At 39.9% G+C, this 18,287-nt stretch overlaps 1 protein-coding gene across 1 annotated transcript in view; it reads right to left on the bottom strand.

Moving 5' to 3' along the window:
- NIBAN1 (niban apoptosis regulator 1) overlaps nt 1-17,542 on the bottom strand; it is a 58,845-nt gene extending 41,303 nt beyond the window's left edge. The window contains exon 1 of the mRNA XM_063298420.1: nt 17,333-17,542. Within this exon, the coding sequence (XP_063154490.1) occupies nt 17,333-17,387 (55 nt within the window). The 5' untranslated portion in view covers nt 17,388-17,542. The remainder of the gene's footprint in view (nt 1-17,332) is intronic.
- Nucleotides 17,543-18,287: the final 745 nt, after the last annotated feature.

Below are 18,287 nucleotides of genomic sequence, written 5' to 3'. Positions count from 1 at the left end.
AAATGTTTAATTCATGTTTCAAATCTTGGCTGAAGATCTCAGTAAAAGTAAACAGAACTAAGAAACTGGAATGGGTATTGTGCTAACAGCTGGATATATAAGCTTAATCTGTTACTTACTAGAGCAATTGCAATTATTTGCATTTGTAAGAACATGTTTTCTGTTTGTACATAAGTGCTTATAGTTCTGTATAGCTCTTCATCGTCCTTGTGTGCGTTCCAGACATGCTTCCAGCCTTGCTTCAAGTTCCCAGCCATGTCCAGAGTCTCCAGTCCAGCCTCGTTGTGCCTCAAGTCCTCAGCCTTGCCTTGAATCTCCAGTTCAGCCTTGTCTAGCTCCCAGCCTTGTCTAAAGTCTCCAGTATAGCTTCATTGTGCTTTTGACCTTCAGCCTTGCCTTGTATCCCCAGCCCAGCCTAGCCGTGCCCTGGTTGCCTGACATTGCTCAGGAACTTCACATCTATCTTGTTGTGAATTGGGTTTGCAACCTTGCCTAGAACCTGTGGTCCAGTCTGATCGTGTTGCAAGCCCTTTGCCTAGTCCAGAACCTCCAGTCCAGCCTAGTCGTGTGCCTAGACTCCAGCCCAGTCCAGAATCTTCAGTCGAGTCCAGCCTTGCTTCAACTTCTCAGCCTTGTTCTGAGCCTCCAGTTCCGAGTATCCAGTCCAGTCCTGTCGCTAGAGCCAAGACTTGTCCAGTGGGTCCAGTTCAGCCTCACCCAGCTTCCCGGTGCCAGCCTAGTTTGAGTGGTGTTCCAGATCGTGGGCATTCATTCCCAGTTTCAGTAGTGCCATGAGCCCTCGCTTCTCCCAGCCTTCCAGCCTCCATCTGTGAATCCTGCTCCGCTGTTTTACTACAGTCTCCTCCTGCCGGTTCCCTAGTTATTACCCAGTTGGTCTTGATCAGAACCAGCCTATCTCTTGACCAAAAGGACTTATTTATTGTAACTAATTTAATAAAGAGTGTTTTTTGATAATAAACCTGCCTGGCTGCCTCATAGTCTGAACAGGACACCACGCACCCTAGCTTCACCAAGCCTGACAGCTTCGATCAGAGAGTTAGCCAAATTCTGCCTTGCTGTTCTGCCACAGTCTGATCCTGCAGCCTTGTCTGTTCATCCATCATTGCCTGAGTGGTCTTGATTGGAATCGCTTTGCCTTATTGTCATGACCCCGTTGCAAGGCACAAAGAGCCTCACAACGTGGATCATGATCATTAAGAAAAAGAGGAAGGAGATAATTAAATCAGCGCTTAAACCAAGCACCCAAAGCACCCACACCCATGGAATCATATGCAGCTGAATAGAAGGACTTCAGATAAGCAGCGATAAATCGCACCTGGTGCCCTGGAGGACACACCTGAACCAAGAGGACAAGGACAGCAACCGGGAAAACGCCCACACAGCCATCACGAAACCCATCAAGGGGAATGGGGACAATGAAGGGTGGAGGAGCACAGGACCCCGCAAGGGGGTATAAACAGGGCACCTCACCACCGCACCCCCATTCCCGTTTTTCTTTCTGTCAGAACCGTTTCAATAAACCGGAAATCCTTAATCCCTATTAAGTGAGTTCGTGTCTTATTCGGAGCGAGGCTGACCCTGACATTTATTCACCAGGACTTTACTGTTGTAAATAGTTGCTTTAAATAAAGTGTTTTGATAATAATTCTGTCTGGGTGCCTCATAGACTGAGCAGGACACATCTAGCAGGAACAATTTTATCACATGATGCACTGATACATGCCTTTTCTAGCTTTTCAGTTTCAATATTCTAAAATGACTTAGATGGGAATCCAATCTTTTTGTGCTAACATTCAGCCTCTCTTCCACCCCATACACAGATTGGGTAAATTAAAAAACAATCTAGCTGTCCAAGACTGGGTAAAACTGTGACTTATACTTTCATGGAGACGTTTTCCTTTTTGGAGAATGGGCCAACATCATCTCCAGATGGAGTCTTCCATTCTGAATTTGTCCAAATGACTTCAACAGCTTCCAAGTTCCTCCTAGCCACAGGAGCTCCTTATGTGTGCAAAACACCCTTGTCTCATGCCATCTGCATTTCCTTGTATTATGGAAGGCAGATTGGTCGTCTATTTGCCAAATAATGAGAAATGCACACACAGGACAAGACTTGTATAAATATAGCTCTGCAAAAATAACAATAGCATAGTTTCAGCTGAAGCAAAGTGAGGCAATTAACACCAGCAAATCTGCCTCTGCTTATATACAGTCAGTGTCTAGTAAAATAAAGAAAGGTTAACTTTTCTGAGATAGCAACAATTACAAACAAACTGGGAGTGGTGGTTCAGCATATGTAAGGAAGTGTTCAAATCAAGTATAAAGAACTATTCAATTCCACATCAGCAGCTTGAAGTGGTACAGTACAAGTTCTTACCTTGGTTTTTGATCATTTGTTTCTGCTCAATAAATTAAAAAAACTAAGAATTTACATTCAAGAGAAACAGGGCAGAAGCTACAGATCAGTGGCATGTTGATTTGCAAATGTAAGTTAAATCCATGGTGCCTTCAGTTTCAACCACTGAGATTTTCTTGAAGGTTTGGAAAAACCTTCACCTAGGATCTTGGGATAGGATCTGATCATTCCCCACTACATTTACAGCATCATCTAGCACCACCCATCTATTGCTGAGGTGACAAAAATTGTCCTCATTACTGTTACACAGGCAATACTGTTATATAGGCAAAATGACCCTTAGCAGCCATGGACCAACTGAATTGACTCTATAAGAGGCATCTATTTACAGCTAAAAAGGTGAAAAAGAGGTGTAGAATAATATATAACGCATGGGAATTAGATTAGAATCCATGGTAAGTGGGGGGAAAAACACCATATAGAAATGAATCTGTTGCAGCACTAGGGTTAATTTTGACATTCTTTCGTTCTCCAAAATGAAATAAATGCTACTTTAGGTTTTCCCACCCATTCTTTTCATTTATTAATGTTGGTGTTTCAGAGGGTCTTTGGTGAAGGGGATTGAAGCTCCCTTCCAGGTAGTGTGGGGTTGCTTCTTGTTGCCCACTTTTTGCCATCTTTTGCACCTTGTTTTTACTATTGTTTTTAATTATGTTGTTGTAAATCTTAATGCATTGTATTTTTTTGATAAAGTGATTTTTCTATGGTATTGATTGAAGATGATTAACCCTCTAATGTCTAGATAACTTAGACTGTTGAGGATAAAAAAAGAAAGAGGTATTGTATCAATATTAATTACAATTTAGGATGTCAGTGTGAGTGTAAAATTATTTGACTTTTATCCATTGTCCAATCTATTGTATTGTTTTATTGTTTTCTGTCTTTTTTAACTGTGAACCACCTAGAGTGCAAATAAATAAGTAAATAAATAAATTCTGCCACAGCTAATTGGCAGGCCAATTCAACTCATTTTTTAAAAATTAGTATTTATTACTTTGTTGTAGTTACAGACCAACTGAAATATAAAACGAAAGCAAATGGTGAAAGAGCTTGTAAAAAAACAGTAAAACCCAATTCAGATTTCCTTCCCTTTTGGTCAGTGGTTCATGAAAACAGAATTGACAACTGGGCAACACTTGTGACTGTATTGCCACAATGGTATTTCCTGGGATGGGATATGAGACACCCTGACATAAGAGAAAAGCAGCAGAGTTCCACACCATCAGTAATATTGAGAAATATTGTACGGGCCTTTGGTATGATCTGTCACTGTTATTTTACTCCATGTGCACTCACTTTGAAGCATCATTTCTGGTATTGGCAACAGCAGACATTATGCTCTAAGTTGAGTACTCAGAAATCATTTACTGTAAGAACCATAGGCATGATTAGCAATGAATTCTATGTGTCAATGAGTCATTATAGTTCAGAACTCCAAAAAGAATAAGCCTATACTGTCACCTTATCTCAGAACAACTCAAAAGTGTTTTAATTATTCCATTCACTGCAATCTGTCAAATCACGTATAAAGTGGTCTCTCGTCAACTTTATTTCATAGATCTAGGAAAACATTTCTAATTTCTGCATAATAGCATCACATAGTTGGACCAGAGTTTTATGTCAGGCAAATTCTGAATCAATGCTGTGATTAAAATGAGATCTTGGGTCTTCAGCAAGTACAAATGAGGATAAGAGAAGAAAATACATGTGGGTGATTTAGCTGATCTTAACTACTACTGTCTTTTTTTAGAATTTTAGTTCACTCCCCAGCCTTTATAAAGGTTGAGCCCAAATGACTGACATTTAACTCTGAGCAAACTTGCATTAAAATTGTGCTGTACATTTCTTAATTTGGTTTGCCCTATTAGAGATAGTTCATATCGTTGACCACAGAAGGCAGAGATGAAGTTAACTCTGACAGTTTAGCTCTGATAGGCAGTACTGAGGAAACATGTGCATTTGGGCAGGTAAAGAAATGAGGACTGCCCATCTCTGGTTTGCTTAGTGTAACATATGAGCCTGGTTCCCTAGTTTGTTCTTCTGGCAATCTAGAGTCTGTAGCTCCTTTGTTCTCAGCTTTGTTCTCTATGCTTAGATTCTCAAGGACTCTGGGTTATTGTGACACTCTCCAAAAGTGGCCACATGAGCTGAAAAACCTTAATGATTGCTTGCTGCTTGCTTTAGGTTCTTTCAATACACTAAGCAAGAAACATTCATCAGCAGTGATAATCAAGGAAAAGCAGCAACAGCACTGCTAAAATCTATTGTAACACAGCTACAAATAGTGCTTAATAAATCTTACTATTTAAACCATGTCTCATATCCTCATTGGAGGAACTCTGTGGCAGCCTGTTTTCTTATGCTCTTATTTCCAACATTCTAGATATTTCACATAACAAAATGTACTAAGGAAAAAAATTCTAATAACCATAATGATACAGTTTTAGACTCTTCACATTCCACTGTTATTGTAACAGGAAAACAGCCTTAGCCAAAACAGCTGGAAAAGTCATTGGGTTGTGGGGGTTTTTTGTTTTGTTTTCAGGGAGAACTATACTGGTTTGCACATTTCCATTCTCATATAAGTAAATTAAATGGTGATCACAGATAAAGCCTTAACTCATAAATCTGGATTTCACATCCATAACTCTAAAAACATGCCCGGTAAAGCATCTTAGGAAATGGAAATTAGATCCAAGTTGATATAATATCAGCTAAAGAACAGTTCACTGTCGTGCTCACTTTTATAACAGAAATTGAAAACCAGCCACAGAGCATGGATTCTGAAAGCACTCGTCCAAAGAATAAGTCTGAAATGTAAATAATCCTATGTCAGGAAAATGAAGGCCAAATAAACAATGTAAGGGTCGTGAGTGTTTTTATGTCCTCTCAAATTTCTTTTAGCAATTACAACCTGATTTGTTTCATAATTAGAGAGGAAAAAAACTACCAAAGTGGCAGCTCAGTGTGTCAGTATTGGGTTATCACTATTTTCTAAAAGAATATAATGTGGGGGTAATTTAAAGCATAGCATAACCAGATTGAAGGATCCACTAAACTGTTCTATCAAGTCAGATATTCTTCTTTTCCTCCAGTCATTCTTTCTTTTGGCATCATCATTTGCTTTGGCACAAAAGCTTCCAATGGTCCCAATGGCTTACCCTAATTATCATGCTGACCGATACAGCAACTTATACACATTCCATATTAAATCAGAAGATGCATTCAGCATCATACCTAGTTTAGCTCTTGTACTGCTATACAATAATGTAAGTGTCCAAAGCTTTAGTGGCTTGGCCACACTAGGCATTTGTTTGTTTTGGATCTAGGGCTAAGAATATATGCATGCACATTCCTTTAATTTTGCAAATATGAGATTGGTACTGCATACATTTTCTAGGATAACTTCTAGAGTGGTTTTTAGTGACCTGGTTATACTGGATGGCTTTCATTTGGTTGCTCTGTAATAAATTTCAGTGCAGAAAGATGGGATCAAAAGCACTTTTGAATCTGAAAATACTATCATCGAATTAGTACCATTCCTTAGGGTATAGCCTTTGTTAAGCAGTTGGATGCCTTTATATCAATATAACTAACACCTGCTAATGTTGAATCTTACAGGAAAAACAGAATGTTTCAGTTGACCACATTTCCTGTTACTAAAATATAAGGCATGCAAAGAAGAAAGCAAGAAGACCTTAATAATTTTTAGGCCACAAGATCTAAAAATGCAAGTTACTGAATAACAACTTTAACTCATGCGGGGGTACGTTTGGAAACCAACTTGTATCCAAGCACAGTTTTTGAAATGAATCATGGTTGATATGGTTAGAGCATATATGAAAACACTTCACATTTCCCCTTACACAGCTAGGCAACAAAAAGAAACAGGAAGAAAACAACATTATAAGAGGAATATATAAGTAGAGAACAGATTCAGGATCTCCATACTTTATGAAGCCATTCTGTTTGCTGTGGAATGGAAGTGCTTAGTCTTACGTTGGTTCTTTTGTATCAGAGATCATCAACACGGAACCCAGGACACTCCTAGGCAATCCCCACTAGCTCTCCAAATTAAATAAAAATTAACTTAAAAATAAGCTAAAATCTTAAGAAGCTGATAAATCACAGAAGAGTTCACCATTCCTGCATGACAGTTCACATTAGAATGCCACTTTTCACTGAAATCTCGTAACATTTTATGATAACCTGAAAATTCAGGTGATTTTTATTTAGCTAGCAGTGTGGTCCACATTCTCCTTCTGCCCAGAGAATATAAATAATCTAAAAAACTATTGCAAATTAAGTTTAATTTAGCAAGCTTTGTATTGTAAATTCCTTAGAAATAGTTACTTAACAAACTCTGTGTATTGCATCGTATTGTGAATCCCTCTTGCCTCTGAGCCCTTTATCTGCATTGCTACTTATAACAGTAAGTTAAAGAGGAGTCCTGGGGTAGACCTAAAGACCCAGGAAGAAAACATGCAACTGTCACCTGACTCAAGGGGCTCTGTCCACTGACATTACTTTGGGCTTCCAGGCAAGCTGAAAGGACATGTATTGGTATATGTTTTTCTCCATAATATTTATTCAATAAAGTTCTTTTTTGCATTTCACCCTAGTCTGAGCCTACTGTCTTTGAATTCTAAGAACCTATTGGCTACCAGCTGGCCACCAGAGCCAACACCATGAAGATGGTTCGTAAAAAGTTGTGAACCTCAGTACGTATTAATGTGGGGACAGGCACCTTTCATCAGTAAAGACCTATAAGCTAAAGGCTTCAAGGTTCACTAACCTAATCAAGAGTCCCAGTGAGTTTGGGTGTTTAAGGCTACATGTCTTTTACTTATACTGCATGAGCTGGAACAAGGTGTAGAACCACATATTTTAACAGATCTGCCCTGTTGAAATCACAATCCATTCCCCAGTGTTTGCTATAGAAAATGTTCATGCACTGCAACAAACAGGTGTGCTACTGTATGTAAAATGTGTGCCCTCCAGAGTTTCCAAGGTCAGGGAAAAGAATGCCAGGTCTCAAATTATTTCCATGCAATGTGTAGACATGCAGATCTTCAGGCTTTCTGTATCTGCACAATGGGAGCTCTAGTGAAAATGAACTTAATTTAGGGGTTTTCTAGTACATATTATGGCTTACAGTAAAATGTAAACCTAACCACTTTCTTATTTAACAAACCAGGGTTAGGACAGCTCATTGCTTAGCATGATGTCTTAATCCAGCCTTTCAGTTCCCAATTTAGGGGACTTGGAATGCAATGTACCAATTTCCCATTTGGTCATTCACCTAAAATAATGGACAAATCTGTTTCCCCTCAAGGGATCTGAAAAAGATAGTTATAGTTACATGAATTTTACCATAATTTTACACATCTGTTAATTTTGCAACATCCACAGCAATTTATGTAGTCTGTATAACGTCATCATTTAATTACAGTAAATATTATTGCAGGAGCTGGTTAAAATCAGGCCATGATAACTGTGCTGCATTCAACCATAATTCTCAAAATGTTTGTCAAATCAATTCAAATTTTTGCAGTTTTCACCAGGAGTTATTCACAAGTTGTGTGGAACAGAAGAGATCCCAGTGAAATCAATAGGCTGAATTCCATCTAATTTGATTTCTAGTGGACATGAATGCCCAATCAATAAATAGGTTATATGAAATTCTGTTATCTCCTGGAATTGTTCCTGTAATATTATCACATTCAATGATTACAGACAGACAGCATTTGCCATGGAAGGGTGTATTTATTTGTTAGAGTTCTATCCCATCTTACTCTAGTAACACAAGGCAGCTTATACTGGGGTTTCCCTTCTTTTAGTTCCCACAAAATCAATCTTGTAAAGTAGGTTGAGAGTGACTGGTCACAGTAAGCTTCTGTAACTGAAAGCAGACTTGAAGTTGGGTCTACCTATTTTTAATCTAATTTCTTAACCATTACTCCTTACACACTGATTTATTAAGACATTAATTTAAAAAGATTGCATGCTTCTTCAAGACAAGGGACCCTATTCACTTAAAGCAGAATAGTTCTGCATGTGTGAATGTGTGCAGGCATACTATTACCCTCTCTATATAGTGCACTGCAGTCAAGAAGGGTCCATGAATCTACTAAAGGTCTTAAACTCACTGCAAATCGGTAGACTAAGTAAGTAAACCATGCTTTCAGTTATCTATAATTAGTTCTGCATGCTATTTTGCAAATCTGAATATAATTGTAGAAAACAATATTGTGTATGGCTCTTTAAAAATACTCTTCTATATGGAAGATGGACAACTTCTGACCTATAGGGCAATTTTCTCAGTCTCCTGACAACCAACTAAATGTGATGAAGGCAAGACATCTACTTGGATGAGAGGTGAAGAAAACAAGCTATGGAAGAGGGAGAGATTCCACATAATGGGGTTACTTTTTATTTTCTGTTTTGCACATAATGTCCTGGCCATAACCATTAAGACTAGACACAGAATTCTGAAGGTACCAGCTGCAACTATGAGGAGCATGAGGGGCTCCACAATTTGAAATATTAACTTCTAATGCTGAGTCTGAGACCCATTTGAGAGAATGAGTTAACATGCTGGATCCTTAGAACCAACCCATTTCAAAAGGTTCTAAGCCAGCTATCCCTGCTGTGTTTGCACCAGCTGGCTCTTCCTGTACTATTGTTATTATTTTGCAAGCAACCACCACCAGCATCATCACAAGTAGGGTGGGAAAGCAAGGCACAAGCAATGGAAACACAGCTGCAGAAACAGATCCTCTTGGGGCTACCCTTACTTCTGTTGGGGGAAGGAGTAGTAGATGCATAGCTTTAAGTGAGCCTTAGTTTGGGTTTGGATGACATGCTAGACCAGTGTTTCTCAACCTTGGCAACTTCAAGATGTGTGGACTTCAACTCCCAGAATTCCTGGCTGGGGAATTCTGGGAGTTGAAGTCCACACATCTTAAAGTTGCCAAGGTTGAGAAAAACTACACCATAGTTAAAAGTAACCAGACCTACATCCACTACCACCTCCATGATTATCAATTCTGTCCAAGATGTTCTTTCTTAAACATAATTTGATCCATGGCCTGAGGGCAGACTTCATGGTAAGCAAACTATATAAAATGGTCTCATTTTGTATGCAGACAAACAGCAAGTCAATTATTCTTGAACTGCTCTGTTTAGGACTTGGGTTTTAATACACTGCTCTCAATACATCTATCATTTGGAGGTGAACCTGCTATTTGTAGTCTGAGTTCAGAGCTTCAGCCCAGTTCTCTGAATTCTGAATCTCAGCAGTAATGATTCTGATCATAATTTACAGAGTGGCTGTCAATGGGATAGCCACAGAAGTTAACAAAAGTTGAGCAACATCTGTCTCAATGTTAACGTGAGAATAGACCACTCCTAAATATATTTTTAATGATGGGTTTGTGAGGCTGCATAATGCCGACCAACCTCTCAGTCCAAAACACCCTACACAAATTAACGTTAAATATTCTTGTAAATCCAATCATTTTTCCACTTCTTCCAATGCACAGTTATGTTTTTGTAAAACTCTACTTCAATATAACATGTTTCAAGCTGCAAAAAGTTTATTCCATTCTTCTGATATTTTTAGGTCAATTTGCCAATGTTGTTTTTCCCAATAGTCAGCCTTTTTTGTTCATTTTGCTGAATATGTTAATTCAGTTATTTCACAACTTCAATATACTAATCTACATGAATTTATTTGGAGTCACACCCATTCAGTATTATGGATACATCTAATTATAGTCCTGACTTCCTCAAGAAAACTGCAGTCCTTGTATTAAGATTTCAGAGCAAACCAAGCCCCACAGCTCTCATAATTCTATCTTGAATTACTTTTGCCTTCTTCAGAATAATTTAATTATTCATTTACTTCTTTAGTCTTATAGGCCATTTCAATAAGTAGTTGACAATCCCAGGGATAGCCTCAATGCACGATTTCTAAAATAAATGAGGCTGCAAGTTAAAATTGCCCATGGGAAGAAAAACTTTGGTTTGCAAATTTCTTCCCCATCATCCCAGATGCATCCTATAACCCCTAATTTTCAAACTGCATTAAAAAAAAGTCTTTGGAAATTTTATTTAATGATCCATCAATCAGGTCGATTTTTTTTACATGAACCACCATGGAATACTAACAATTAAAAGAGAAGGTGCAGCCCTTTGCTTCTACTTCTTGTCCAGTATTTATCCAGAAAAAGTACTTTTTGCTAAAATTTGGCAACAGAAGTAAAAATGGAATAAAGCTAGCTCTTTCTGCTAGATGTAATTTTTTCTGAGAATTTTCTACAGATACAACACTCAGGAGAGATGCACCTTAAAAGAGCAGAAAAGTGCTTCTCCCTACCCTAACATTTTATCTGCTGTTATAATTTAAGGATTGTGGTTTCCTCCAAAGTCTATATTACAGGAGAGTTATAGCTTGCTCCAGAAAGCATTAAGTTTTCTGATAATGCATTAATAAGATCAGGTACATTGTTCTTTTTTCTTTCAGCAACAAACTTCTTCTCCTATCTGCAATATAAAGATCTACTAAAACAGAACATTTCTGGTATAATTTTTAAAAATTAGAATAGCCCTCACTGTGATGGGACAATCTGCTTGGAGACCAAGTCAGCCTTTGTGTTTCAAGCAGAGAGACACGTCACAGTCACAAATCCCAATATCATAGCAGAGACCAGTACAGGCTCCTGGCTCCTAGAGCAGGATTGATTTTTCTGTTCAGGAGAGATTGACAACAATTATTTTAAAAAAGAACTGACACGATTAAAGATAGTACATACTGTTTTCTCTAAATTCCCTGTTGATTCAAGGCTTCAAATGAAAACCAATCAGAGTTCTGCAATGCAACTCTATGAATAGTTTCAGCAGTGGAATGGAACTCAGTGTCGCACAGAGTAATCTTTGACTTCATTCAGGTACTGCTCTAAGCCGTGGTGCAATCTGTGCAGTTTTGGCTTAGCATTTTGTGCAGATCAAACCACTGTGGTCTATGAAACAATCTGTCTTAGTATGCTCTGTGAACCTGTCAATCATAGGTTAATAAGTGATGGTTAAACAATGGCTTAGCTCCATGTGCGAACCCAGCCTTTGTGGAAACAGGATTTCAGGCACCACCTGTTGAGAGATGACTGCTCACACCATCCATGGAAGTATGCCTCACTTTCCTTTCCAGCAAATACAAGCAGCACCTGTGGAGGAAGGGCTGGCTAAAGGAGAAATGAGCTGAAAGGTAGCAATACAGTAAAGCCAAATAGGGGGGACACCTGAGAGGTGACTCAAGGTAAGAATGAGTTTTGCATTAGATGGATGTGGGGGTAAAAACTCTATTTCCACCAGCATGTTTGTGGTAATAGGGCATTTCCACCATTTTTTATTTTTCTGCTTTTGCAAATACTTAAGGATCTAAGAAAGCCAGTTTGGTGTAGTGGTGAAGGTACCAGCCTAGAAACCAGGAAACTGAGTTCTAGTCCCACCTTAGGCACAAAGCCAGCTGGGTGACCTTGGGCCAGTCACTTTCTCTCAGCCCTAGGAAGGAGCCATGGCACACCACTCCTGAAAAACCTTCCAAGAAAACTGCAAGGACTCGTCCAGGCAGTCTCCAAGAATCGGACACGATTGAACGGATTTTAAAAAAAAGACCTAATATTATACATTATTCTTCACTGTCAAATATATTCATCTCTGAAACTCAGAATGCCAAAACAAACTCAGCCCTCAATCAAAGCTGAAAAGGTATAATGTGTTACACATCAGAAGGCAGAAAGATCTTGGGTTCAAAATATTTTCAGTTGCAGAGCTTTGCTTCCTAAGACTAGAAAGAATTTAGGCAACAGATTGAAAAGGTTTTGTTTCCCCCAGCAGTACTCTGCATGGATTTTCACCATAGGAATGATACAACAATCACAAAAACTATGGCTCAAGAGTTAATTTACCATACTCGATGTTCTGGGAAGCATTCTTTCTCACATGAATATAAATGGATTTACTCAGAATGAAGTGGTACTAATTTCAGGTACTATTCTAAGCACCCATTTAAGAGCAAATCCAAATTGTGTGTGATTGACTTCTACACACATGGTAGGTCATACTGATGGATACTTTCTCCAGATTTCTGATAAGTATCTCCGCCATATTGGGTTTACAGACAACAGAGCTCTGCTTTTGATGGCCAAAATAGTTGACATTTCTTTCAAACAATGATCAGCTTTGTATCTTTGCCAAGATTATGTAACATCACATCCCTTTGCTTAAGGGCAAAATAACCTGGAACTCATCTAAGCAGTGCTATAGACAATTTAAAGAAACAGATAGCCTAACTTGGTAACAACCTGGTAGTCCTGGATGCCAGAATATACTTCACTGGGGCCTCCTTTATTTTCTCAGTCACAGCATATGAAGCTTAGATGTGTAAAGGGGAAAACACATTTAAGCATTCTCTGCATTGTGGGATTCTGATCTACGCAAGGCATAAATATCAAATGCCTCAGCTAGTATTGTGTACTCTTCAGTGCAGGGAGCATGGCTATTGAGTGAATTGACATGTTTTAATCACAAATCTATGTATTACAGAACCTATTCAGAACAGTGTTAAATATGAGGAAAAACTATTCTTACTATGGCTTCACTGTAGCTCTTAAGAAATGACTTGAGGTTCAACTACGTCTGCCAATTAGTAGCTGAAAACATCTAATTGTTGATGTTACACCACACAGAGTTAGGAAAAGGTCAGACTGGCAAGTATCACTGTCCATTAATTTAATAATGGCTAGCAAGTAGAAGGGCATAATTCAGGAAAAGTTGAGCAGTTTTTTGCTGAGAGAAGCACAGGGTTATCAGTCCTATTTAAATCTACTGGATTCAAAGAGATTGCGGTGAAGTAGGAGTCAACTCAATGGGACCTCAAACTCAGGGAGAGATTTAAATAGCTGTAAAAAAATTGTCCCTAAGACTATGTCTTTAGAGCTGCCAAAAATCACATGATGGACTGGTTACCGCATATGATCTATTATCTTCCCTGTGCAAGAGCTTGTCTTTCCCCTGTACTGACATCTGGGCCTACACATTTGTATCGCTGCCCTATAAATATCAGAATAGGAACAGAAGGATACAATAAAATACTAAAAGGAAGACTCCAGGTTAGTCCCTAAAAATCCTGTTTGCCAGCCTAAAGCACTAGCAGTCCAAAAAGTCTTTGTCTAGGACAAAGATACCGAATACAAAATGCAGGTTTGGGGGAAGCACTTCCTTTCTTTTTACAAATCAAACTTTGACACCCTATGATTATAAAATAATGCTTGGAAATGAGATCTCAGAATCCTGAAACATTACCAATAATTGCCAAATAATATTTCATTGTCCTGAATGGTACATGCCCCTCCAATGATTCCCCCCAAAGCAGTATAAGCAGAACTATGCAAAATAACAAATTATTCAGATCTGCCCTTTTCACATAACTGATACAAGTGGCATAATTGATAGCATAAAGAAGAGCATGCAAGGAAAGCTGAAAAGCCCTATTGTATCCAGCAGTCTTCCAGAGTCTTCCGCCAGACATCTCTAATAGTGGTGAATATATGTAACTCGGGATTGAATTGTTGGGTTCTTGGTGTTGTCTGAGCTTGCTTCAGGGAACATCATTAGTGCATCATCAGATGCTCCTACCCTCGTCATGAAACATCTGCAAAACAGAAAGGCAAGCTCAGACAACACCATGAACCCAACAGTCTAGAACCTATTTAACATTCTTACACCATTTCCCTTCACAGCTTCTCCAAGCAGCTGACAAGAAATGGGATGCTACTTCCAAATATGGAGCCTTTCCATAGCTAGCGTGGATAATTACTGGCAGTAGAAATATTACCAGTACATTTGTTGGATTCTTTTCTAAATCTACCCAATTTAAGGATCACCACCACATCTTGTGGCAAATAATTGTACATGTTTATTTGCTTGTATAAAGGGAAAAAAAAAGACTTTGTAATCTTGAATCTTCTGAGTTTAATTGGGTGGCCTCCCATTGTGATTATGGAAGGGTTAAAAACTTGTCTTCCCTTTCTTCACACCATTCATCATTTCATATAATTCCTCTTCATCTCCTTTTTTCCCTTCCCTGAACTAAGAAGCCTGAAATACTAGTTTGTTTTGTTTTCTATGGAGGAAACTCATAATTTTAATTGTCTTTTTCCAATTGCAGGACACCCTTCATCTTGGAACAACCAGCTATTGTACACAATGCTCCAAATAGAAGCACAGATTGAAATTGTGTATTTCAGTCATTTTATATGAAGGTTTTATTTTTTTCAACCCTGCTCTTCATAGTCTCTTGCATGGAATTTATCTTTTATCAAAGATATTCTGATATATTTTTTTTTAACAAGGTGCTCAGAGTCAAAATCTTTTTCCTAGGAGTTCAGACCTGGCAAACGTATAAGTAACATTAGGATTCCAGCCTTGCAATTTAAATCATTTACTTATTCTGCATTGAATAGCTGGCGTGCTTTTAAAGTCTCACCCCAAATCCTTTGGCAGTTTTGAGCCAGGGGAACCATCACTATCATTCACAAGCCTGACCACACTCCTGTTTACCTATGACAGTCAATTAATTATGAAAAATGAAATAACATTGTTTCTGTCTGATCCCCTATGTTTTGCAGTGCAGCCCCTGGCTAGTCACCCCAAAACCAGATTTAATACCCATGGCATGGACCTTTCTGGGTCTCTTAAGAAGACTTACCTTCAATCTGGTCAAATTTAAAGGACAGCTGTAAATAAGTTTTTCAAGCAGTGTGTGCACTGAAATTACAGTAATTCTAAAATGTACAAATAAAAGGAGTGTTATCTTTCACATATGCATCTCCACAGATTCAAAGATCTCTCTCAGTAGCTAGGCATAGAACAAAAATAAACTGTTGTTTGGTAACAGCTGTTTTATGGAAGGCCCTTGCCAAAGGAGGTCTTCCGGACTGTCATTAATCTTAGAAAACTAGTTTGGGTATCTCTGTCTAGAACTAATTTTGCAATAATAGTTTTAAGTGCTTTGTTGAGTTTAGTATGCTCTGCAGGTATCTGCTTTGTAACAGAATTTATTTTGTTGATGTTATATCTCAAATCCCTACTCTAAGGCTCTTTATGGACTAGACCTATGAGACATACTGTAAATTATGAGAAGTTCAGTTCTTTAAAATGATCTGAGTTTCAGCAAATCAATCAGTGGGATTCATTCATTCAGTCTCCTGTATTTTAGTATCTATCAGAGACTCCAACTCTGATACTGTTATGTCATAGAATAATCTGAGTGTTATACACCATCTTCATTTGAGCTCTCAGACTACAGTAGAGATATAGAGCTATTATGTTATGCCATGCGCTCATACTAGAGGTTGCATGTTTCCACCTCCCTGGGAGGTGGACACTTTTAGTATATTCTGTGGGTTTACACAATACTCATAAAGCTAGGTGCATTGTATAAAGCACAATATACCTACAAGCTCAATTCCCAGTAGAAGGGTTTGAACCGCATAAAATCTAATACTAATTATAACCGCTGCATGTACTTGATCAGTTCCAATAAAGTCACAGGATAGAAATCATGGAGCAATGGCATTTTTGCCACTTCTGACATTTTTTCTAAAGTTACCACTTTACTCAAACTCCTTGGCTGATTGGCTGCAACTGGGAGCATATTTATTTTATTTACATTTCAAATTTAGTCACCGCCCATCTCACTCAAAGAGCAACTCCGAGGGCTGTGGTGGTATTCCTGCATCCAGAGCCACTTAAGACCTGTCTTTTCCTCCACCCAATCCTTTTTGCTTCTCCCAATGTTTTTATGTATACTGTATTATGTTTTTAACAGCCTATGGGATATCTTTTTAGATGATAGCAACAGAAGGAGCAGATTCATCTAACTGAATAATCAACAAAACAGCCCTATAAATTTGGAACCCTGACAAAAGTTTCTAAAATCGCCTTTGAAAAGTTTGGGAACTTTATCGTATGGCTGAGCAACAGCCCATTCGTTCTGTCAGGGAACCAGGAGCTACTCTTCCGTCTTAGGGAGAACATGACAAGTAAGGGCTACATATACCCCCCCCCCACGTGTAGCACAACTCCCATTCTCCTGTTCTTCCCCAGCTGCTGCAGCCACCTAAATATTATTTCCCACTCAGCAGTTTCCAGTAAAACCAGCAGCCCTTTTCCAGGCAACCAACTCTACCTTTTATCCTTCTAACTGCGCAAATCCTTTAAAGACATGTGTGACCATTGTTACTACGAGTACAAAACTACCCAGTAGCTTACAAGGGCATTCCATTCTAATATGCAACGGACGTGTTGCTGAAGGGCACGTCAGCCCTTCAACAACCCAGGCCCCATCCTGTCTGTGGTGACTTGAAACCAGTCCCACGGAATCCAAAGAGGATTATTCTCAACTTCACGCGCCGAGTTACAGCTCAGCCGCCACGTGTAGTGCCTGATTCCAGTTTTCGCGTCTTTCGCATATGAAATCGAAGGGCAGCAGCTGTTTGGTTGAATTGCAGGTGATCTACGACACCGTTCCCTCACGGTGACAATAGGAGCTGTTCAGGCATACACGCGTTCTGCTCGGAGTGCAGTTAAGGCGTTTGAAAGCGCTTCGCAAGTTCGCAGGCGCCCAACGTCGGCACCGGGCCCTGTTCCCAAGCACGGAGCGACAGTTTCGCAAAATTTCCCCGCGCGTAACCCCTCGCTCCCCGAAGCAGGCACTCCACGAGCGCGTCCGCCCCTTTCCCGACAGCCTGGCAAGGTTCCTTCTGCCCCAGCTTCGGCATCCGAACTCGCCCGTGCAACGCGCGCCGAGTTAAGGGACGCTTGACACTGTACCTCGGATGTAGGTGCATTTGCTCTCGTCCAGCAAACTGGAGCCTGATCCGCCCATCGTGCCGGCGATCGGGGCGACAGCGACGGGCCGGTGAAGGGAGGAACCGATGCGCGGGTAGGTGGAGGTATCGCCAGGAGCTGGACAGAGGATTTCGTGTTCGACCCTTCCTCTCCTTGCGCCGCTCTCGCAAGCAGCTACTCACCCTCAGGCGCTCCTCTTTCTAAATCTGCCCAACTGCAAAACTTCCTCCAGCCACAGGGCACCGCCCGTTCAGGCACCTCCTTCCCCGCTCCTCCTGGCAAAGGATCAGGCCGCCGAAAGCGTCCGGCTCCGAGCGACGAATCCTCGCTCAGAGCAAACGAAGCACAGAAGCGAGCTTTCTTCTGGATTCCTGATTCCAACTCCCTCTTCTTTGCCTTCTTCTGCAAATTGCTGAACTAAATTCAGAGCCCTCCTGAGAGATGGGCGGGGAGAGGGCTTTTATTACTTCATCGCCAGCCAGCGAAAAATAAACAGGAGCTGCTTGTCTTAGTTGCAGTTAAAGAAAGGAAGGCTGGTGTGGTGATGGAGCATATGTCCGCTGATCACCTGAGCTCTATTCAGGAAGATCAACTCCCTGGTTCAAATCTCGTCTCTAATGTGCGTCAGAAAAACTCTTCTGCCAGGGCTTGCCTACTTAAAGCAACTGTCACTGGGAGATGACAGTGGAGTTCATCACTGGTCATTTGGTCTCCTAAGATAGCTTGGCCCATGTCCTACTAAGCATGGAGTTGTTTGCACAACACTGAACAATGTGTCAGTTGTTTTATGGAGTCCACCCCAAAAGTTGGGCTGATTGAGTCAACCGTGGTACTGTAACTGCTGTGGGTTGTATGCTATGGGTTTTGTGTTTGGGTCCTTGTACACCACTCAGAGTCACCCCTGTGAGATGGGCAAGCATGTCACATGAACACAGCC

Source organism: Candoia aspera, chromosome 3, assembly GCF_035149785.1.
Source record: "Candoia aspera isolate rCanAsp1 chromosome 3, rCanAsp1.hap2, whole genome shotgun sequence".
Classification (NCBI taxonomy): domain Eukaryota; kingdom Metazoa; phylum Chordata; class Lepidosauria; order Squamata; family Boidae; genus Candoia; species Candoia aspera.
The sequence above is the reverse complement of the archived record's forward strand: the minus strand, read 5'-3'. Positions and strand labels throughout refer to the sequence as shown.